The sequence below is a fragment of the Rhopilema esculentum genome, chromosome 6 (genome assembly GCF_057945365.1).
Source record: "Rhopilema esculentum isolate cy_ngs chromosome 6, ASM5794536v1, whole genome shotgun sequence".
Lineage (NCBI taxonomy): Eukaryota > Metazoa > Cnidaria > Scyphozoa > Rhizostomeae > Rhizostomatidae > Rhopilema > Rhopilema esculentum.
In genome coordinates, this window is record NC_142820.1 from 1,190,625 (window position 1) to 1,214,095 (window position 23,471).

The 23,471-nt window shown below is 35.0% G+C and overlaps 1 protein-coding gene across 1 annotated transcript in view; it reads right to left on the reverse strand.

Moving 5' to 3' along the window:
• LOC135686687 (cytoplasmic dynein 2 heavy chain 1) overlaps nucleotides 1-21,882 on the reverse strand; it is a 48,634-nt gene extending 26,752 nt beyond the window's left edge. The window contains exons 1-31 of the mRNA XM_065202976.2: nucleotides 21,730-21,882; nucleotides 20,705-21,367; nucleotides 19,728-19,925; nucleotides 18,770-18,963; nucleotides 18,245-18,493; nucleotides 17,873-17,946; nucleotides 17,242-17,398; nucleotides 16,540-16,715; nucleotides 15,618-15,813; nucleotides 14,853-15,110; nucleotides 14,096-14,194; nucleotides 13,647-13,786; nucleotides 12,586-12,936; nucleotides 12,005-12,248; nucleotides 10,897-11,046; nucleotides 10,491-10,693; nucleotides 9,737-9,892; nucleotides 9,419-9,530; nucleotides 8,810-8,980; nucleotides 7,969-8,127; nucleotides 7,107-7,330; nucleotides 6,686-6,818; nucleotides 6,090-6,320; nucleotides 5,201-5,314; nucleotides 4,459-4,750; nucleotides 3,428-3,666; nucleotides 2,733-2,915; nucleotides 2,013-2,236; nucleotides 1,558-1,667; nucleotides 893-1,101; nucleotides 3-179 (exon numbers count right to left, since the gene is read on the reverse strand). Of these exons, the coding sequence (XP_065059048.2) occupies nucleotides 3-179; nucleotides 893-1,101; nucleotides 1,558-1,667; nucleotides 2,013-2,236; nucleotides 2,733-2,915; nucleotides 3,428-3,666; nucleotides 4,459-4,750; nucleotides 5,201-5,314; nucleotides 6,090-6,320; nucleotides 6,686-6,818; nucleotides 7,107-7,330; nucleotides 7,969-8,127; nucleotides 8,810-8,980; nucleotides 9,419-9,530; nucleotides 9,737-9,892; nucleotides 10,491-10,693; nucleotides 10,897-11,046; nucleotides 12,005-12,248; nucleotides 12,586-12,936; nucleotides 13,647-13,786; nucleotides 14,096-14,194; nucleotides 14,853-15,110; nucleotides 15,618-15,813; nucleotides 16,540-16,715; nucleotides 17,242-17,398; nucleotides 17,873-17,946; nucleotides 18,245-18,493; nucleotides 18,770-18,963; nucleotides 19,728-19,925; nucleotides 20,705-21,344 (6,063 nt within the window). The 5' untranslated portion in view covers nucleotides 21,345-21,367; nucleotides 21,730-21,882. The remainder of the gene's footprint in view (nucleotides 1-2; nucleotides 180-892; nucleotides 1,102-1,557; nucleotides 1,668-2,012; nucleotides 2,237-2,732; nucleotides 2,916-3,427; nucleotides 3,667-4,458; nucleotides 4,751-5,200; nucleotides 5,315-6,089; nucleotides 6,321-6,685; nucleotides 6,819-7,106; nucleotides 7,331-7,968; nucleotides 8,128-8,809; nucleotides 8,981-9,418; nucleotides 9,531-9,736; nucleotides 9,893-10,490; nucleotides 10,694-10,896; nucleotides 11,047-12,004; nucleotides 12,249-12,585; nucleotides 12,937-13,646; nucleotides 13,787-14,095; nucleotides 14,195-14,852; nucleotides 15,111-15,617; nucleotides 15,814-16,539; nucleotides 16,716-17,241; nucleotides 17,399-17,872; nucleotides 17,947-18,244; nucleotides 18,494-18,769; nucleotides 18,964-19,727; nucleotides 19,926-20,704; nucleotides 21,368-21,729) is intronic.
• Nucleotides 21,883-23,471: the final 1,589 nt, after the last annotated feature.

Here is a 23,471-nt window from a genome sequence, read left to right on the forward strand (position 1 = left end):
ACCTGAGTTCTTGGCATTGCTTTCGGGTTCATTGTATACTGCTTTACTTCGTGCTTCATTTTGACAAGTGCAGTCTTCAAAATCCTCCACAGAGTTGACTTTCCAGAGCCTGATGGTCCGACAATTACAACCCCCATCCTCTGGCGCAACTGCTCGTACAGCTCTAATGCTTTTTTGATCTGCCAGAATGGAAACATAAGAGTGGTGTAAATAATGGAATTGAGACTTTTTGGCATTTACATACAAAGAAAAATCACAACTCTATCTGCTTGTGTTGCATAATTAGATTCAAGCATCATAGGTATAAATTTAATAAAATACACTGAAACGAAATAAAATGCAAAAGTTGAAAAGAATCATTGATCTATTGAAAGGAAGTGCTCTTGAAAATCGGTAAGAGATTGTTGTTGGTAATAAGGATATTTCTTTTTGACTTGACAGCATTTTCTGTGAACATTTTCTAACACTTTAATTATAAAGTAAATTACATCAAACAAAATTATGTATTCCAGCCAATGACAAAAATAAAACAAGAACAAAAGTGGAACTTTTTGCAAAGAACTTTGGAATAAAAGAAGATTTTACATTATCTTAAGGACATTTAAAATTAAACCAAAGAAAAATTGCGTATCCAGTAGAATTTGCTTTTTCGCAACTTCGCAAGATGGAATTATTTTTACTTTGCTTCCTATGATTTTCGAAATCTTACAAATTTGTTCCTTTTGGTAGGAAATATCAGACGTAATTATAAGACACTTTTTATAAGAAATAACTACTTTCTGCTCGTTAGCCCCCCTCCCCCCACCCCAATTCAACAGGATGCAAAAAAAGCACTTGAATACACGAGAAGGAAAGAGTAGAACCATTCAAAAATGCCACGCTGAAAACAAACCTGAACTTTGCTGACGATCAAGCCCATTTCCTGACTAGTCTCAACCAATGCCGATTGAAGCTCGGCATAATCGACATCCTGGAATTCAGCTCCTGGAAAAACATCCCTTACAAGCGCATCAAATCTTTTAGAGTCTGCAAATGTCAGCTTGGACAGTGTGTTAAGCCGTATCGCTTGAATGGCGATCTTTTCCTCTGTTTTAGCATCAACTGAAAGACAAGTAATAGGACCATTGTTACGAGTTTACAATTGCCAAACTGAAAAAGCACGATATTTTTGTATAAGAAAAGGTAGAAAAAATGATATTGGCTGTGCAATACAGGGGGACAGAATTTCAAAAAAATGTCTTGGTCTTGCAGCAGTGACATCAAAGGGAAGTTGAGGAAGAAGTCTTCGAGCAGTGAGTACACAGAAGCCTAGATAGATCTCACAAGTTACGAGATTCATATCACATATTATTGCATCCTCGTGTTCCTGTGCTGTGGAAACTATGGAGACAGAATATAGCGTACGATGGGGTTGTGTTCCATAACTTTCATGAATCTTTCCGTTTGAATCTTTCAAATCTGGACAAAAAATCACTACTTTTTAGAAAACATTTGAAAGATAAAAAAAAGCCATAAAGGTTTAGAGTAAATTTCAAAATCTAAAAGATATAGGCGAACCTTTGCCTCCATTTTTCTTTTCCTTTTGCAACAAACTTCCACAACCACGCAAAACAGTTTTGAGTGCCCTCAAACCCCATTCGTAATGTTGTTGCTTTGACAACAGCTCTCTAAAAATTAAAACGTTTTCTGAATATCAAAACTTTGTATTATGCTCCAAAGCGTAATCATAGTACTAAAGTAAAGAAATTTGTGCAGAACTAAATTAAAGAACTAAACCACGGATGCATACAGTTAAATGTTGCAGAAAAGCTCCTTGCATTTCCGAGCAACCTGGTTTATCATTATTTGCGCTTGAGAATTCACATTATTTTTTTAACGATAGTCAGGCAGCTCTGATGACACGGAACTATGCATTGATTTTAACTGTTCTAAAGATCTGCTGAATCATGGTAGAGAATAAAAATAGAACAAAAAATTTCGTTGGGCAAAAAGGCAAAAAGCTTTCGCTATACCTGGAGAGAACAAAAATCGCAACCAATTTTGGACCGAGACTCTTGGCATCTCTAAAACCTTCCGCAAACAGGAGTACTTCAGCAATCAGTTCGTTGTTTGGTACAGACATAACAACAGGTCTAAACAGTTGCTTCAAATTGTCTGGCAGCTTTTGTCTACCACCATAACCTTTTCCTGCTGGGTTCAGTGTGATGAAGATTCCAGAATTTGCATCCAGGTCGATCTTGAAACATTAAAAAGGAAAGGTAATCAACATAACAAGAAGAGACAGTTGCCTATTATAGTTATGCTTAGGAGAGTCTCCAGTCGCTTTATGAGAGCGTCGATTAGAAGAAACAATATGTTATTGTTAAGCATGCGTTTTTAACGAAATGTAGGTAAATTAGCATCCAAATTAAAAAATATCATTCCGTTTACTCGATGTTCTTAATCATTAATACGAATAAAAAAGGAAGATCTTTAACTGTCTTGCAGATATAACGAGCCCCTAATAATCTTTTTTAATTCTATTTTGTGGTTTTTTGGGATTGCTTGCGAAAGTGAAATAAACTTTGTTTGATTCCCTAATTTTTTGGATGACCGCAAACTCATCTGGACAACCCCAAAACAGGATATCACTCTACTCGATCTGATACTGTTCCAGCTTACATTCTATGTTCAACAATCCACTCAATTGTTGATAAAGTATAATTGATAAAGCTGAAGAATTGAATAACTACCGTTCGACCAAGGAGCTCTACGCTCTTTTGCTGACTCTTGATGGCGGCTTGAATGCTCTGGATCTGCATGGAAACAGCAGAGAGGACAGCCTCCTCCAGCCGATTGAATTCATCGAAACAGCCCCAGGCACCACACTTCACCAAACCAATGAAGATTCTTCCCATAGAAAACACGTCAATGCCCTGACAGAAATAATATAAAATATCAAGCACTAAATAACAATTTAAATATGTATTCAAAATCATGTCTTTTTCCAGATTGTAGAGTTAACAATGCGAACGGCAATAACAACCTCTCTGTCTGGGTGAGGGATCTTATCTATCAAATAACTTACAAGCTCTGTCTTAGAAGCATAATACAATAACGAATTTTGAAGATTTTCTGGAACCAATTTAAAATGATTCTAAGCTAGAGGTTATCAAGATACAGAGACAGGAGTGTAGTAGTGCTAGGGGGGGCTCAGGGGGGGCTTATTAACGTCTATAAGTAGCCAATTTCTGCTTTTGCTTTTGTATCTTGCAACATTTTGTACAAAAGCCCTCCTTGTTATTATGATAGTACTATACCCCCACATTGAGATGCTCACGGGTCCTGGACTGTTATGCAGAAACCACAACATAGACTAAAATTAGGGAACAGCAAATAATGTGATGGGTTCTCAAGGAGAAAAAATTAACAATGGTGGTCAATTTACCTCATCGCAGTTGAAAACAAGAACCTGCCTCCCAAACAGCCCGCCTAAAGCCTTGACCGACTCTGTTTTACCGGTTCCAGCCGGTCCATAAGGGTTACCACCCATTCCCATGCGCATTCCTTGCGTTAACGTGAGGTAGCACTTGTCAGTCAGCGGTGTGTGAACCAGTTTTGGTGCATTTCCTTGGTATTCGTATGTGTACAAAAATTCAGCATCCACCATCCTCATGATACATACGCCTAGATAAAAAGACTTTTGTGAAATACATGTGATATAAGGCTGAAACAGAAAGAGCAAACGCTACTCTGTTACATTTTCATGGGATTTGATAAAACCGGTCAATAACCACTTTGGAGCGGTGAATTCATAGGGACAGTCGTGGGCTTGGGCTTAGACATAGCAGAGAACAGACCCACACAAGCAGGAATCATTCAAGGAGCAAAATAAGCGCCTGCACAGTTCTCGCGCTTTGCTAATGTTTTTTCCAAACATAATTGTCAGTGTACTGATTTTTATCAACAAACCCAACAGAGTCCTAGATACCCAAGCGTACATCCTAAAATAAAATTCCTAGTTCGAATATGACGCTATTTGATGTAAAGAACTTTATGACAGATCAGTTTATGGTAATTTTACATGCTAGGACATTAAAGGGACAACACTTTATAAATGCTAGACATGAACATAAATTAAAATCCCAAAGGTTTGTAATAAACACTAAATCTACCAGACCTAGCATCGTGTGGCATTCGGTCTAAAGATGAGAAAGATAGAGCTGCTGCTATGTGAAATCACTTTGGGGTAGGCTAGAGAGGTGCCATTTCAAAGATATTCTTATGTAAAAACTATAGATAAAAACACATCATATTGTTAAAATAGTATGTACAGCTGTGGAAAGCTAAATTTTCATAGTTCCAGAAAAAGGCAAAGGCCGAGTAAAATTTCGCAACATGTGACAAAATGAAGAAAGGCTCTTTTTAGTAATTATTTATTTTCAGTTACTTGCCAAACAGTTTAACAGAAAATGTTACCTTTTTTATTGATGTAAAAGCGTAGCTGTTTTTGCCACAACCACTCGTTAACATTCCTTATGTTCTCGCTGATCAGCTGCTCAACTATGTCAATGAAATGAATAGCATCCAGAATCAATGCCTTCAGCTTCAGTTCCAAAACCTTGTAGGCCTCATCACTTGAGTCCATCTCTAAGCTCGTGTACGATTCAAGCTGCTCCTCCAGTTCTTTCTTGAACGAGACCAAACTTCCTCTCGAGAGGGCATCTTCACACTTCTCGGTGAAATTTATTTGCTCAGCCAAGCAGAGTACCTGTAAAGACATTTGAAAAGTGGAACATCTTCCTTAGGATGGATGAGCATGATTTTAAAAGGTTCTTTGGTCTGGCAGAAAAGTCTAAGATCGTGAAAGAGTACTCTTTTCCAGACTAAAAGAGTCGCTCCAAAGAGCGTTTGTACATTTTATTCACAAATTTACTGTGTATTGGACATGAAATAGCTGCATTCGTTGGAATAAGTGCAGCTGTAAATATCTTAGTTATAGTTTATAACAGCTATAAAATATCTGACAAAATATTACTTGTATATTACTTTAGTCGTTATTTTTATTAAATCACCCTCTTTCTTGAAAATTATATCTTTAATCTTAAGCCAACGTTACTCTATCAGTTGTGTTGTCAAATGAAAGTTGAGGTAGCAACAACATCAAACTTTACATAGACAGAAAAAACTGAATAAATGTGATGCGCAAATATAAACAAACCTGAGAGGGGAACACTGTTGGATCAACGCTTCCAGATCGACTGGCTTGCAGGCAGTCTTTCAGCAAAATACTCAAAGTGTTCTTCATTTCATTGGCTAAATCACCGAGCCATATCTTCAAGTAAAGGAAAGAACATATTGTTACACGGAATAAAAAGAACACTGAATAAAAAGAAAAGTGACATTGATTTATCAAATAAACAAAAAAAACCAAACCAAACAAACGGACAAGCTTCCTCCATGCATTAAAATTAATATGAATTTGAATACAATGTAATATAAATGAGTACACAAAAAAGAATAGTATTTGAGATGGATGACTATTATGTACGACAACAGATGTCATTGAACATCTAACAAACTAATTGGCCAGCTTGATACTAAGAAAAAAGACACCCTCCAAAAAGATCACGAAATGAAATGGAACTTTCATGTTTGGAAACTTTTTACAGCAAAGGGCATCTGAGCCATGTTACTCAAGAAGATCATTAAATTGCTTTGATTTTTATTTATAATACTTTTCAAACACAGCTTCCAATAAAGATACCGACTCCAATCAGTAAGTATTGCCTTTTAGAAAATACCAATTTCTACAAGGTGCTGATTCTAGCTTAAATTTCCAAAAGGAAGGGATAGAAGAAATAGATTTGATGGAAAGAAGAAAGAATAAAGGAACAAGATAAAAAACAAGAGAGAAAATATGGTTATCGTAGTTACTACTCTTGCATCTTGGGAAATTGTTAATAGAAAATAAAAGCTGCATTTTTACGAGGAAAATACCCTAGACCAAAGACGAAGAAGGCCTAGATCATCAAGAAAAACTCAAGTCTTGCTTTGACACAAACTGATAAAACATTGAAATTTCCTCGAGCTTTTGGTAAATGCTTTACCTCAACATTCTCAGTAATAACCACAGGATTTTTCAACGTAACAGTTTCTCCATCAATAGATTTCATGGCCAAAATTTGCTTGTTTTCGTCATCAAAGAGTACATTGTGAATTCCTGCAAACAGCTTCTTCAGATGTGATTGGATCACAAGTGGGTTTGTCGACTGCCCCAATATCTCAAGCAAATCTTCGTCGCCAATAAAGTAGAATCGAGGAAAGACAGATCGTTTTTCCTAGAAATGAAGTAGAATTCACTAACAGGGATCAACCTTGAAAACGTCGTGACAAACTTTGGAAACTATTGCAGAGTTTGAGACACAGAGAGAAACGTTAACATTACAGAGAAATAAGATATTTGACAACTTTCTTGGCAGGGGATCAAGACTTCTCATTTATGCATCTGGGACCTTGAATCATTGCCCTCCCGACTTGAAGACTTGGCACTTGTGTAGCAGAAGTATTGCAGGGTATTCAGGATCGTGCTGATGCCAATGCTTGGTCGGATAGGCTATAGCTTTTAGAGGAACTAAGCATTGCTCATTTCTGTGTTAAATGTATCCATCTTTGTAATGTATATGAAAAATTTTTATAAACAAACCTCAAGGAACTCGTTCAAAGACTTTTGGCATCTTTGTAGCTGGTCCAGCATGGTGATAAGGGTGTTTTTGATGCCAGATTGGCTCACTAAAGACAACAGCCGCGTGTCTCTTGCAACCGACGATAGAATGTGCCTGGAAAAAGCAATTGACAACATGGAAAAAACTTGAAAAGTTGCTTGAAGTAACCAAGGAAAAGAACCTTTACCGAAATCAAGGAAAAGTTTTCCCGTGTAGTAAAAATGGGCAAGTCATATTCACAATCTTATTTTGTCCTAGAGATTATTCAGAAGAGCTATAACGCGAATATTTGTTCTTCTAGTACTGTTGGGTTGTGTGTAACCAATACTTCAAGCTCCTTCTACCCAAAATAAAAAGTAATTTATGATCAAATGACAATAAAAAAAGAAAATTTATATTCACCGAAATTCGTCATCAACTCTTTTAAATCTATCCTGCTCCCTTGGCAAAGCCCCTCTACCGAATATTGGTTCTAGGTAAACCCATTTCCTTTGAATCTGGTTCAAATTGTGCATATACTCATCCAGATCGGCAAGTCGTGTTTCCCATATGGATGCTTTATCTGCGAAGCCTTGGAAATATGGGGAGTCCTTCAGTGACTGCAGTAAACATTGGTTGTCCCCAACCTAAAAGAGTCGTATAGCTATGTTTTAGCACACCAGCCTAAATCACATACGCAGTTTTGATATTTATATTAGTGACTTGATATTGTACGACACTGTCCACTGACTACAATATAGCATAGTGCAACAGTTATGATATCACAATTAAATCAACCTATCAGGTCAGACGAGGCATAGTGTATCATCATTATAATACACATTTGATAAATCATAATGCACAAAATTCTATAAACAAAAGAGGAGCCATGGATCAAACTTGAAGGATCAATGGCAAACCTGAAACACAACACACAATCCTGTTTCACGTGCTGCTACAAAAGTCATGCTCCGGTTTTAGTAAAAGCCTCTCTAGGAAAAGTATTTTCATACTTTACGAAAGTAACTAGCTTTTGCTGTATAGAACAGAACGGTTCTAAATTGCTACCCCGTGTTTCGCGCTTAATCACGAGGCAACTTTTCCATGGACAGCTCTGCCTGAACGGCCTCGAGCACTTCACGTACATGTGAACGGTAATTTTCTTTACGAAAGTAACTATATAAAAGCGATGGGAAATTTCAAGCTCCAAGAAAGAAAGGCTGGCTCAACAACATTAGAAACTCAATGTCTTAACACTGAATTTATAGGGAGTAAGAAGACTTGCCTGGTTGAAAAGATCCCTCCAATCTTTAATGAGGTTGACTTCATTTCGATTTGTATCAGAATACGACGTTAGACTAAAAACTGCGCCTGCGCCCCACAGCTCCATTTCCCGCAGTGCATCACGGATAGAAACTTCTCCTTGTGCACGACTATTCAGCTCCTAAATTGAATGTTTAAATTATGACATCATTGAGGCTCAAATATGAGCAGATTTACTCAATACTGAAATAAAATATTGTATTAATCGGAGTTATTTTGATTCCTAAAATATTCATAAAAAAGTGCTGAAAATGAAAGTGAGAGTTTCGGGAATGGGCATTATATATAAACATATACACATATTTTATAAGATAGCAGATAGCTTCTGAGAATATTACGGCTCAAAATCGAGGAGATTTGAAAATGATTTAAGAATAATGCAAGGCTATAGCTTTATAAAGATTTATAGCTTACTTGAGTTTTTAGAAGTAAAACAAATGTGATTTTAACGTTATAGGAAAAATCGAGTACACTTGAGCTCTCGCTAAATATAGAGTTAGATACGAAGATGATGTTTCCATGGTGAAATAAAACAAAGATTTGAATTATTTTCTTTGATCTTCACAAAACAATTCTAGATGCATCTTACACTTAAAACGAACAAATTAAGAATATTGATGATAAGCATATCAGAAATCTGGGCATTCTTTGTGAAGAAGTGTATGTGAATATTTAAAAAAGTTATTCTAATTGCAGATCAATTAACTTTTTAGGGTAATGAGAGAAAATTTTATCCTGCTTGATGAAGCAAAATGATTCTGCGCAAAAGTTTACAACTGATATCCTCTTAGAAAGCAACTCACCTTAAGCTCGTCTCTCTTTGCAGTTATTTCTTCAGCGGAATCAAGAATATTGCCGAAGGTGAGTTTCTCGAGGGTCGTTCCTTTCGGCATCTTGAGAAGTCTAAACAATTCTAGCCAGTGATCAGCGGAGAGGGGGTCGCCTCGAACGTATTTCAACACAGGAATGATACTCTACAAAATAAAACATTCGTCTAAACAACCAACAGCAGAGAAAATTACATCAAAATTTATTTTCAAATCGACAGGTTTTAACAGGTTGTTATTTTTAGAGACAAGAGCAAGATCGTTGCTTCTGCAAAAGTGATTACCAGGCATCAAAGATGGCATATACATAACCATAATCAGTTTTGGCAGTCCATTTCCAGGAATTTCCAGGGAGCAAATATTCTGACCATTATCAGTATGCGGAAAAGTTCAATGTTGAGCATCATAGTAAAAAGAATATAAAAAAATACATGTAATTAAAATTCTGATTTTTAAATTCAAAAACTATATGACATAAGAATTTAAGCAGAACAAAATAGAGTTGTTTATATTTTGAAATGATTAAGGTTTGGATGAATACCATTGTAGACAAGATCAGATCTGCCAAAATTGAAATTGAAATACCTTGTATTTGTCAACATCTTTCTGAATTTTGAGGGTCATTATATTCGGTTTCACTTTCCTGAGCTTGTCATTCCAGGTCATCAGAAACTCCTCAAACACATGAGAACGCGTCCTATAAAACACAAAAGATGGAAATAAATAACATAAGAAGACGTGGAAACAAACCAAAGAGCCGAAATCCAACAGCTTTCAACGAAGAAAAATAGTTCTTAGAGGATACACGTTGAGCACCTGTAGCATAGGTGCTGGCATAAGAATGGTCAACAATCATTTTTGGTCGTTAAAAGAGTTTGGCCTACGCAAGTAGTTCACTGTTACCTGAAAGATATCCAATCTTCCTTCCTTAGTTTTTCTATTTCCCCATTGAATTCTTCAAATATCTGCCACATTGCCTCATATGTTTCAATGTCGATTTTGACGTCATCAAGCTGAGAAAAGTCTTCTTCTGGTATCCCAAAGTTTGCACAGTCCCCTCTGCAGAAAATGGAAAATGTTATTCATATACTTGGATTTAAACTAATCTACGATTCGGAATACTTTTTTGTCTGATCATCAAACTAAAACCCATGTTTCGTTTTTATTATCTTGTTTTCTGGTAACTACTTCTGCAAATTTTTTAGTAGCAAACCCTCATGTGTATGTTGCTACTCTCAGAGTTCAAAACAAACTTAAAGGTCTGATAAACAAAGGTCTGATACTGCTTATGGGCTGAAGGGTATATTATCATTTCAAGAGAAAATGAGTTTCATACCCAAGGTAGAAATCCAGTACGCAAGAATAACAATTAATGCAAGAATCAAAATTCAACGTCTTTTTATATTTCTTTTATGCAAGATAATTTAATGAGCTCCAAAACGGACTTTCAAATCGTAGCAAAGTAAGTTTTTCTTATTAAGCTATAAATGAAATCTTGCATGCTACTCTAGGGTATTAATTTTTTCTTATCTGTTAGAGAAATGAAAAATAATTAAAAAAAACAGGAAAATTAGTACATAAACGTCGTAGAACATAAACATCATCAGGGTATAATATGTAGAATAACAATAATGAATATTTTGAAATGCATGCTTACAGAAGTTTTTCTTTGTTTTTGATGATATCGTCGAGTTCAAGCTTTCTGTCCTTAATATTCGTCGCGGCAGCCTTGAAGTTATCTGGGCTGCTGTCCGCATCAATGTCGGATGGTTTCAGCTGGTTCCAGCGAGCGATGAATTTCTCCACTTCTTGGTGGAAATTTTTCACTCTATTTTCCAAATCTTTCCTCATTACGTCTCTCTAATAAAAGACATAAAAGCTTTACAGATTTCTATACAATTTCCTTCAAATTCAATTTGTAGATGTATTCTAGGAAAAAGGATAAAAACTAGGAAAAATTTTAAAACTTTCCAGACGATTAACAGATATCTGGACGAACTTACTCGCAAACTAGTAAGACAAAATAATTTGCATAACCATTGTAAATAAAAACTTGTACACACTTGTCCAGCGATCATCATTGCAAAACTTTCCATCATTAGCTCAAATTTGCTCCATTTTTGCGACAAATTTGCGATTTGCTCAACCCCTTCAGCGGCGACTGAACTAAGCAGCTTGTTTTTAGAACTTGCTTCCTCGCGGGCTAATTTGATCTACGAAAGCAAAGAGTCTCCGAAATAGAACAGTGATCATGTAAAAACATTATTCTAAAAGAGGACTAAATAAGCAAACATTAATTGGTTTGTCATGACTTATGACCAAAGATAATAATTTCAAATTATGGTACTCAAATAAGATGTATAATAAAAATTTGATATTGGTTAAATACGCAATATTTTTCTTTGCTGCCAAAAAAATAATTCATGAAGACTTTTTTGTTCAAAAGTCGTTGCATTTGATTACAATTTTGATACATTTATTTGAAAAAATATCGATTAAAACTATGAAAACTACAAACTAACATTATTGATTTACATGCTACGAAAGATTTACTAGATCTTTGATATGAAACTAAAACAAACATTTTCAAGTAAACGTACGAATCATTCATTCTATTTATTTAGCAATAAATTGCTATGAATTGAGATCGAAAACTGTTTTTCATGCTAAAAGAAAACAGATTTTAGCTGAAACAAAAAATTTTAAAAGGCAAAGGACAGAGTGTGACTTTTTATTCGTGAGAAGTGAAACACAAAATTTTTGGTTTTGAAAAAGAAATAATGAAAAATTAGTCTATGCATATTTGCTTTCTTAACATAGGAACAAAATAGAGAATGAATTGTATAAAAGGCGATGAAAACCTCTGTTTCACTAATTGTCTTCAGGTTCTATTCCTCTTCTTGCAAAATCAGTCTCTGAATAGTTTCGATGGCAGCGTACAGACAAAGTTCAACAAAAAAATTCAATGTTACGTCAATAGATTTGAGAAGATTTACGATCAGAATCTGAATATGTCGATAAAGAGAAACATGTTGGATTTGTTCAGTTTGTTTTGGTTGAATAAATTCAAGTATATTGGACTTGCTTGAATAAATTCAAGCAAGTCCACTTATGTGGAATTAGAGCCTGAATGTTAGCTGAGATTTAAAAAGATGAATTAAAACAAAAAACCTGAGGCAGATCAGCAGCCAGAGCTGAATGCTTTTGCGTCGCTTCTCCGATCTCGTCGATCGACTGAGGAACCTTTCCTAATGATTGAGTTCCTTCATTGAGATAGGTTTCTGTTCTGTTGTAATCGTTAAGAATTGACCGACGCAGTGAAATTATCAAGGCATCGAAAAGACTTTGCAATAGGTCGTCAATCGAGGTCTTTACTGGTGTTGTCGAAACATGGATGCAGTCAATCTTAATCGATCTGAAAACAGAATCCAAAATTGGATTGCAATTACCTATCGACGTTGCCATTTGGAGATGCAAAATGTACATTTCAGCATTGTTTCAGTCATCAATTAAAACAGATAGCAAAAGAGGGGCTAAAAACATTTGTTTCTAAATTAACAACACTAGGCAGCTAGGCAGGGCTCAGCCTTAATTCAATGGGGTGGAAAGATTCACACAAATTTCCACAAAAGTGAGCTTGTCTTTGTTCAAGCTTGAATATGTACCGTCTATATAAGAGAGAATGCATTTGGGCAAAACTCAAAAGGGTGGCTTAAAAAAGTCTGAAAATGACGGACATATATCACACTCACGATGGGATCTTCTCAGCCTCTCTTCCTTTAACTTTGATCATTTTGAAATTTTTCTCCCAATCAACTACGTTCATTAGATTCTCTTCAGCGAGTTTATCTGCATTCACATAGCCAAGCACGACCCAGTCCTTAAACTCTTCTTTGACAGCTTCCAATCGTTCAAAAAGCATCTCTGCTTTTTTGAACACGTTGTCAAATTCAGAGGCAGTGCGATCAATCAACGCCGCAAACAGGGCATTGTCACCTCCAAAGCCTTTAAAATTTTGTGGAATCGAGATGAACTTTCGAAGCTCTCTGTAATATCTGGCTTTGATTTCCTCAAATGGGGGTCGAAACTGCAGTTGCTGTTGTCTTATAAAAGAAATCAGATGATAGTAAACAAATTTGTAGATTCTTCCAAAAAATATCATACCGTATATCAAGATAATTTTTGAAAAACTACTCAAAAACTATGTTTATTTTCAACAAATATAAACAAATCCATAATAAAATTAAAAAATGAGTATAACATTGTATAACTGAGTCAAAAGAACCCTGCAAATTGTCATTTGAAAAGGGAAACTATCTTCAATATTCAATGTTAAACATAGACGAATTTCAATCAATGTAAATTACGTAGAGTTTTTTTTACTCTAACTGGCCGGATTTAAAAATTTTTATATTCTATCAAGTCTTAACAGGAAGTGGGATAGGATAGTGCATAAAAGGTCCGCTTTATTTTCCATTAAGAGGCTTTGGCTAAATCAGCACAAGCTAAAACGTCCACCTTCCTTGATTATATGAAGCCAAATCAAATCGTCATTAAACTTTTTCGTACAAAAGCTGGAGACAGCATAATTCCAGATCTGTTTCAAAGAGTCTTCATTGTTTGAAAACTACTTACAACAGACCTTCCACAAAATCGAAAAGAAAAAGTATATTCGCAAACGTACAGCTGATTTTTCCAAACGAATTTCTCCTTCTTTAATCACCAGTTTCATTTATGTCAAGGATTGAATATACAATAATATATTTCGAATATTTAGAACATATATTAAAGCAAAGATTAACTGTAAAGCAACCTGAAGGTCAGCTCTACTTTGATCTCTGGCAAATTCTCATTTAGCACCTCTAGGCCAAGTTGATACTGATGTTCCAATGCTTTGTAAAGCTGCATGTCCCAGTGCAACTTCCATGGCTTCATATTTTCTTCCTTGATTCCCTTTAGAAAACAAAACATTTCAATTTATTTCCATGTTGCATAAGAAAACGCTAAACAAGTAGAAGTGAAAAGGATAACATTTACAGAAATTGATATTATTGAAATAGTTGATAAATAGTAAAAAAATCTCCTTGCAAATATTTCACCAATCAGCTTATCAACCTGATATAAACATGGATTTTAAAACAAATAGATACAGTGGTTTGGAGGCTTTTGGTGAATAGCGCCCAAAAATTCTATAATCAGCGTCCGAAGTTGTATATTTTTAAGGTAGGCTGCCTTCTCGCTAGGTATGGGTTGAAACCCTACCTGCTGTGCAAGTCCGCTGATTATCTGTCTCAGTTCGAGCAAAACTTCTTTCCATGCAGCTGGGTTACGGAGGAGATCTGTACTGAACAGTTCGCCAATCTAAGACAACCAATAAAACATCGAATAAGAAAAATGAAATAACAGTTCTTGAACTAATTGGAGAGGGGAAGATAGCTTTGTTTTCAAGAACTGGGATATCAGTTAAAACGGCTAATTTTCAAAAATTTCTATTTAGAGGGAAATAAAATATAAAGAACCAGAAAAGCGTACAAAATAGCCAACATTGAGAATACACATAATCAAATGGGTAAGACTGCGAAAAGGATCAATAAAGCAGAAGGATGAAGGTAAAACCGGCTTGACTGAGGCAAGTACAAATTGGGGGAATATGAATACCAAGCAATGGGGGAAATATCAACAATCTAAATTTCTAACAGCATGTCCAGCAATAATGTACTGGAATTGGAACAGAACAACGTTGAGCATGTGCTAACTATCAAATCTCGAGTCTAGCTGAGCATAATGGTTCATTTCCGCTTACACTCCTTTTTTTAATCTGCATACCTTAAATCAAATGAGGTAAAGTATTAAACCGTTTTCTTTTTGTAAATAGCATCCTGATCAATGCTGGTGATATCTAGCAGCGTCACTAGAGTCGGACTTTTATAGTTCTCTTGTCCTGAAGTTTGAAGTGTGGACATTTTCGGGCAGAGAAACATCTCGTTTGCTGGAGGCCAATTATAAAATGTCAACAAACCTTTTCTCCAAAAAAGATGTGCTTCTTCCTCAACCGTCGGTTTTCCATCGAAAGTCTATCAGCCGCAGTTTGCAGCATCTTTATATACTTCTCAACTTCAACAGGGTTGTCCCATGTTACATGGACATTTCCATTCGCTCCTTTCTTGCCCGTTTTTGGGCTCTTCACCAGTCTCTCAAAAGCCAATGCAGAGTCAAGCATCATGGCCTGCTGGCTGGGTATCATTTGCTGATCAATCGTGTTGTAAAAATGTGCCACCTACGAGATAAGAATCAAACGATCATAGCTTTGTTGCCAAATTTCTTCTCTACATAATCTTGAAATTTTGCCAAGCAGCAAAGTTGGTAAAAACCCGTTTTAAAATGAACCATAACGATAAAAACCCTAAAGAACAAAAGTATTGAGCGACTTGAAGGCTAGTGATAATAACTCACTAACAGGAACAGCTACTGATTATAGAAAATCGATTACAAAGCAAAGGTCGAAATACGGAAATTTAACCAGACCAGACATTTCAGATGCGAGAGCATTGCCTTACAGATGAGTTCTATAATATGGGAAATCGTTAACGTTTTCAAGGTTTTTAAAAGCTGGATTAGGCAGATAAAATACAGTGATGGATCTTGCAAGGGAAATTGTAGAAGAGTCTTTAAAAAGGCCGTGATGATTTAGGATACCTATGCAAATCTGCATTTCTGTTAAGTAAACAAAAACGGGCAAATATATAATTGAATGAAATGAGTCCTGTACGATGCCTGGCCGTACCTGTTTTAAAATCACAGCTTGTTTATAAAACTTTTGTCCTGTATCAGCTGTGTTCTGTATCTTTGCTGGAATAACATAGCCCAAGCCAGTTAACTGACGCACTTCTCTTATCAATGTAACAAGCCTATCGTCATAGTGAACGCGCAGCTTTCCATCATCGTGACCAAGCTCCATCAACTTCCCGCTTGTTCTTAAGCTGCAGGGGCAAACCAAATAATCCTTTCAATTAGCTAGCATTAGAAGCTCTTTAGGATATCAAAACTTTGAAAAGTAACAACAGAAAAAAATGCTATAAATTTTTATAGCAAAGAAAAATCAACAGGAAAAGGTTCAACAAAAAACAACTAAAACAAATTTCTAATACAAAGCATAATCAAATCTTGAGGATAGTTGTCAAAGAAAAAAATGAGCAGACTATGTAACAGGAGTGTATAAATGTATGATGTTCGTTGTGTGTAGAAAAATTGCATAACACATAAATGCGTCAAAAATACGTGAAAGATTTCTCGTGAAGATAAAGAATTCGTTTGTCTCGAGACATTTTACTGCTTCAGATACTGTTATCTGAGAGAGACTGAGAGATTTACTCAGTTTTAGAGAGGCAAAATATTTAGGTTCACCGTACTTCCGTATCTACATAACTCAATTTTTGGATTCAAGGTATAAAACTATTCTTTTAGTGAGACTGAGATACCATAATAGGCCATTAACAAAGTATCAAAATATCAAAGTTTGTAAACATTTTATCATTTACAAACGGATTCAACATTAATCAAGACTTGAAGAGCGTTGCAGAAAAAACGTAATAGATTATCCTCATTTTAATATCAAATGGTACTTTTGTATCCCTAAAGCAAAAGGGTGAGATATCACGAAATCAAGATTTGAAGAATACCGAGACGGAATCATAAAACTTACTCACCTGATTGGATTGCTTGGATCTTCCAGTGAGTCTGAAATATCTTTCAACCAATATTCGTACTTGTCCTTCCCGTAGGCCTCAATTTCCTCGCGCAGTTCTTCGCCGATACGAAAAAACTGCTTGAAACTAAGTAGATCACTCAGCATTTCCTCTGCTGATTGCATCAAAGACTTAACCTGAAAAACATCGAAAAGTCAAATCTAATGTGATACATCGATTGCATTGTATTGTATTCGATCGTATCAAGTAATCTATGTCGTCCAAATAGCCTGTACCGGCATCATCATCATCATTTAAAAACAGTTTATTTAAGTGTTGTGTACGTCATATCATCCTTTTTGTAGTTTTATAGGTCGTTACCTGGTGAATGAGGATAGAGAGTCAAAACGAAACCTCAAACCGTCTTACCATTTACTTGTTTCCTGTACAGCCTCACTTTTTACCTTATACTGGTATCATATTCCACCTACCCCAACAAGAATCTATTCAAGTGTTTATTGATACGGTTTCTAAACTTAGGGCAAAACAGCTAAGCTAAAAATTAATTATACTTTTGCAATACTCCTAGAAATCATTCTAATTGCCTAATTTCTTGGCTTAAGCCAAGTCTAAGCACTACAATTGCATATAAGTCCTTTTAAAATCGTCAAAAATTACTTCATCAACACTAGAATTTTTGCTGTGATCAAATTGAACATAGACCTTTGACTGCAGTTGCTTTGCCCATATGATATCATTCACAACTTCTGGAAGGTTTTTTCCTTTGGGTGGTCTGTTTTTTCCAGAGTGGCTGGACCGGGAGGTAAAGTCTTCTTTCATTTCTTTGAGATGTTCTTGAAGCTGACCAAGAAGGGATTCCCTGAAAAACAAATTGATGATTAAATATGTGCCAGAAAAGCAGCTTCCCTAAGATCTACATACATTCTTATAAGGGTAGAATGATTGATAAATCATGCAAGATTGAAAAGGAAAATAACTTCATAAATGAGTAAGGAACAATATAACGGGAATGATTCTCTTTATGCTCAAGATATAAATATGAATAATAAATACTGACATGAAAATTTTATGCTTTAATAATTTAATAAACCCAATAGTACAAAAAAGCATTAAATGTATAAAAATCTTTATTAAGAAATCAATGTTCTTAAACAAAATAAAAGCAACAAAACTTAGAAACGCTGCTAATAGAAGATAAATTTTAATTGTAGTTATAATTTAAATATGAAATGTGCTTAGTCTAGAATTTGATATTTACAAAAGAAATTAACCTGGATAGTAAATATGAGGATGACATACCTTTCAGGACATAGTAAATATGAGGATGACATACCTTTCAGGACCTAGACCTTTCTTTATGTTAGGCCTTTTGATGAGCTCTTTATATTTCTGAAATTCTTTGAGTAGCTGCAAAGAGAAAATCAGTATCAATACCACCCTTTTTTAGATGTAATGTTTACAAAGTCATGCAAACCACAATAAACCTATTACTACAATTAAGAGATGGCATACCCTGGTTAGTGGCTAGTTAATAATAATGACAACAAAGCTGTCAGGGATCATTCCAATGATGACCATTCTAATTAACATATGGGTTTAGCAGGTATGACTCTAATCTCGATGACTGATTATGATTGCAGTGATTAGGACAATGATTACAATGATTTCACCCTGTTAATGGTTATCATGATCCTGATATACCCACCTGATATGATCCAATATTCAGCTCCTTGAATCTCTGTCTCAACTTTCCAGCCACTCTGTCTTCAGATGGCTGAATCATCTTTTCAAATTGACCAACAGCAGACTGCCATATTGGATCGGTGAATGGATTGTACAGCAGTGGATCCAGTCCTGCAAATGATGAGAAAGCCTTTGACAGGCCAAGTTCTCCTTTCTCAGTAGATGAAACCAGCCTGGCAATCTGATTGTGGATGGTTCTAACTCTTAAAACCTGAGAAGAAGAAAAAAGTATGACGATAAATCATGAAAATAATGCTTATTGAACCTATATCATCTTATTTACCTTAATTGTATTACTTAATCTGTATGTTACCAGGAAATTGATATATTTATCATATAACACAAATGTTTATCAAAAGATCATGAAGACAAATTCTGGACAGATTCAATGAGTAAATTTTTTCTTATTTTATCAAGGGGATAATTTTGCTAATGCATGATATATTATGAAATGAAGTATCCAGCAAAGCTAATAATTGTAACATACCCCTTCTAGACGCTGGCAAAGTTTGTTCAGTCTTTCTGGAATAAATTCTGAACCCTTCCATTGATTCAAATGATAGTTTCTCCAGAACTGGAAAGTCAGAGTCTTGCAAACTTGAGACCATTTATTGCATATCTCAATTCCTTGCTTCAAGTTATCTCTAACTGTTGCAAATGAGTCATTCCATAAATCTGTGCCTTTGAACAATAAGATGGGAATCTTAATGAGTAATATTCTTTCATTCCAATCATAAATAATAAAAACTGATAACATATTTGAGTGGTTTGGTAACATTCACTTTCCGAAAAGACATAAAAATGATGTCTTTTTATATTGCGGAAATAGCCAACTTCCAGGTCACAAATTGACTCTGTCTGATAACTTAAAGAAAATATAAAACAATTCCCACTGCAGGACAAAAAAGAACAGGCAAAAGCAGGAGTCAGCTACAGATAGGTTAACAATTTCATCAAATTAGCCTTTTTTTCAAACCTATATCTTCATGTCCTGTCTCAATTTTACTTCACAAATAAGTAGCTTTGAAACTTTAAGTAAATAATGCTCCTTGGATAATTGAAATTGTGTCTTAAAAACTTACATAAACATATCTCTATGGCATAAGTATTGACAATTATTTCTATGGCAGGAAGATCTATTACATTCTTTCTTTTAAAAAAATTGTGATACTTAAACATTATTATTCATGGAAACATTAGATGTTTGAAAAACACAATTTATGAAACTCCTTTTGATCAAAATAATGTACACCTTAAAACGAGAGGTGTGTCAACCTAGCTTAAACTAGAACAAAGGCAAAACTTTCATGGTCTTGATATTCTTAACTAAAAGTAAAATAAATATGTTCTTATTGCCTCAGCTAATACTTACAGCAAGCAAGTTTCATTACAAAATTGAGTTTTTAATCAAGATTTGATCAAACCTTAATCAAACTTAGAGTTACCTTTGAGCATCTCTTGTATTGCTCTACTGAGAGAGGCAGCAGTCATGTCTAAAAAGTGGCTCATCCTCATTTGTGGATATGGTTTAAAATCATCTTGTTTCCACAAATCATCAAGATTTTCTTGTACTGTGTCAATGAAGTCCAGAACATCATGAAAATCAAGTGTACTCAGTTTTGTGTAGCTATGGGTCATATTTGCTAAAAGCAATGGTGATGAAAATTACTGCTTTGCCAGTCTGTCATACAGTACTCCATGCTATGTAGACAGAGCTGTATACATGTGTTCATAAAAGCATCATCCAGAAAAGATAGGTAAATCACATTAACTTTCTATAGATGTCTTTTTAGATTTAACCAAGTTTGACAAGACAAACTTGTTTACAGAGTGCTTAAAGATGTATCCAATGGAACTTTTGTGAATCATTATTTTGGCCAGGTATGCAGTGCTACAGGGCTATGGGACGCACTGTTAATGTCAAAATGTAGCCAATTACTCCTTTTGACATTGTTTTGCGAGATTTTGCACAAGAGCCTCCCTTGTTATTTTGATTACACTACACCCCTGCTTGATGCATGTATTGACAACATTTTTTCCAAAATGTCAAATTTCCTTTGAAAAATTTCCCTCCCTCCTGTCATCAAAACACAAAAAACAAGTGTTTCAGGCTTTCAGTGATTCTATCTAGGGAAAAAGTATTAACAATTATTTCAAATCAAAACAAATGACTTTGAAAACATTTCTTAAAGTTGACTAATTTCATTAGTTAATGAGAGAGAAAAATACTTAACCTATAATTAGGGAACAAATTTAGCCTGTAACTATTCCTGGACATTTTAAGATTTGTACTAAGTCTAATTCTTTCAAACAAATTACTAAATGATCAAAACATGTTTCAAAAATGAACGATATGCTTGCAATGAAAATGTTATTTTCATCATTTTACAAGACCAAGCTTTAAACAGAATGCACAACATACCACGCTGGAACATTTCTAGAAATGATGAAGCTCGTTTTCTTGTTTGACTCTCTCTCTCAGAAACTGCTAGGTCTCCCCAAAACTGAAACTCGTCATCTGGGGTGAATATTGCTGAAAGATTTTCTTCATCAATACTTCCATCCTTTTTACGTGCAACTTTAGGCCCATCTTTCCTAAGCCAGCTTCCTAGCCCAAATTCTAGCTCTTTTATCAAATTTTGCAACTTTTCACTAATATCTGAATCATCTTTTCCATTTCGCAATAGGTTAGGGGCAAACAAGTTGTGCAGTGTGTGATAAAGTGTAGTGGCCGGTGAACCAAACATTGATGAAACCAGAATTGCATTGTGAATGTTCTCTGGGTTGATCACACAAGGTTTGATCTTAAAAAATGCAAGGAATCCATCATCTGCATCTGCTTCTGCACTTTTCCCCCTTTCTATTTCATTAAAAAATGCAATCTTCTTTGATTGATGCCCAGTGAGAAATGCAGTCAGCAATGAACAGTTTTCATCATCTAAAAACTTGTTAAGGGCAGTTGAAGTGTCTCCAGACTTAACAGTATGGTCACTGCTTTGCAGGCCAAAGAAGTTTGCACTGGTAGTAAGGATGAAATCCTTTCTTGAATCCTCAGTAGGCATCTTTACCCTTGAGCTACAAATACCTGCAAACAAAAAACTTTGCTATCTAAAAATCTGCATTATATTACACATCTTCAGGTAAGTAATATAATAGTTAAATTGAGAAAAATCATTTCGGATCCTTATAAGTTAATTTCACAAACGAAAATGGATATTTTCTTGCGTTTAATTAGTCCTAGGCTGAGATGTTGACCCCAAACATTTAATATTTGAAAGTCTTTCTTAGTACTTTAGACAGTGCAGTTTTTCCTAACAAAAACTTGGCGTCCCTACGTTTGACGCCAGGCAAAGGCAAATCCACAATAATTTTATCATTTGAGATAGCACCATAAAAATATCCCTTGTCGTAAGACATAGCACACTTTGAAGCTTTCAAGGGACATACCATCTACAGCTGGAAAAAATTGCAGCTGCCAAATACCATAAACATCTTCAGATGAAAGATATCTACCATTTATATTTGGCGGTCATGGATACGGTTGTGAAAACCTTCTTTCCCACATAAAATTCATTGAATTGGATTGTCAAATAGAGCTTCCTCTCCTCCGCACCTGTGAATAAAGTTATGAGCACAACATCTTTATCTCTATGCTATAATAGTAATAATAAAAATAATGGAAACTTTTCATTTTGAATTCCAGTTAAAACTACAATTACAAATCTCACTATTACAAGGTAATTTGTAACTGGCTAGCCTGTGTTTACAAAATAAAAACTATTACAATCGTAGTAATGTGAAAAAATAATGGTTAAAAGGGGAGTAGCTCTGGATTAGTCTAAGTTTTGTTTCTACAACAGAATATATAGTATGTGGTGCGAATGGAGATGCTTGTAAGTTTGGAGATGAGATAGCGTTTCTGTTGATGATCAATGGACAAAGAGTCACACATGTCGATGAATGAGCTGCAGGAGTTGCTAAAAATACCAAGTGAACTGATGGAAAGATTGACAAACGAGACTGACTTAAACTGACGTTTTAAGTCAGATACGAGGGTGGCATATTTCTCTGACTTTCTGAAAGTGATAATAATAATAATAATAATAATTATAATAATAATCAATTTATTTACAGTAAGCTGGTATAATATACCTATCTATGTACAATTTATGTACAAGCTAATTTAGGCCTGCTTTACAAAAATCTAGAATAAAAGCCAATTAAGAATGAATAATTAATAATTACATATATAAAACAATTAGTTAATAAATGAAAGAAATGAAATTGAAGGTTCAAAAAAACTTTTCAAATTTTACAATGCGTTTATATTTAAAAGATGTTTTAATATTTTTACACCAAGACGACTGTTTTCTTTATTTTCTAGTCAAGAAATCCAACCTGAACTACGTAGCATCTACATAATTTGCAACAACATTCTTCTTCTTTCTATTCTTTATCCGAGTTTTAAACTGGGCAAGATTTGATGACTCATTTATTTCTGTGGACAACTTATGTCATAATTACCCCCCCCCCCCCTCTAGATATGAAATGGTTTCTATTCCAAAGGTGGTAGTTCTGACTTTTGGAAGATGCATTTGGCTTCCGCTCCTTAGGCTGTATTGGGGGCGTTTAGCATAAAATATGCCTTCCATAAATGCTGGATTAAGGTTATTATGTGTCTTATGAGAAGCTGTAAATTCTTTGTGTGAATTTTCACAGCATTGTCCTTTTCTAAAAGTGCTGTAAAATCAGAATTATCATCTTTATAGGTGATTCGTAATGCCATCTCATGGAGGTGATTTATTTTATCATTAAAGCGTCTCTCACAGAACATCCATATAAGAGGACAGTAGTTGAACTGGGGAAGGATGAAGACTTTCATAGCTTGTTTTCGTTTTACAGTATTCATATACTTGGCGATACGGGATAGAGCATGTAACTTTTGTTTAGCTCTTTGTATAAGGATGTTACTTGTAATTTGAAGGATAAAGTCTTATCTAATATAATACCCAGTAGTTTAGAGTTAGAAGTAAGAAAAATTTCAAATTTCATATTTTTCTTTGTTTGGAATTCATTCAGTGTTGCTGGTTAATAAGCTGTTATTATTTATCATTTTTTTCGTATGCTACTAATAGTTGGCATTGTGTAGCCGAGTCAGCTATACATTTCACAAACATTAGAGAGATACT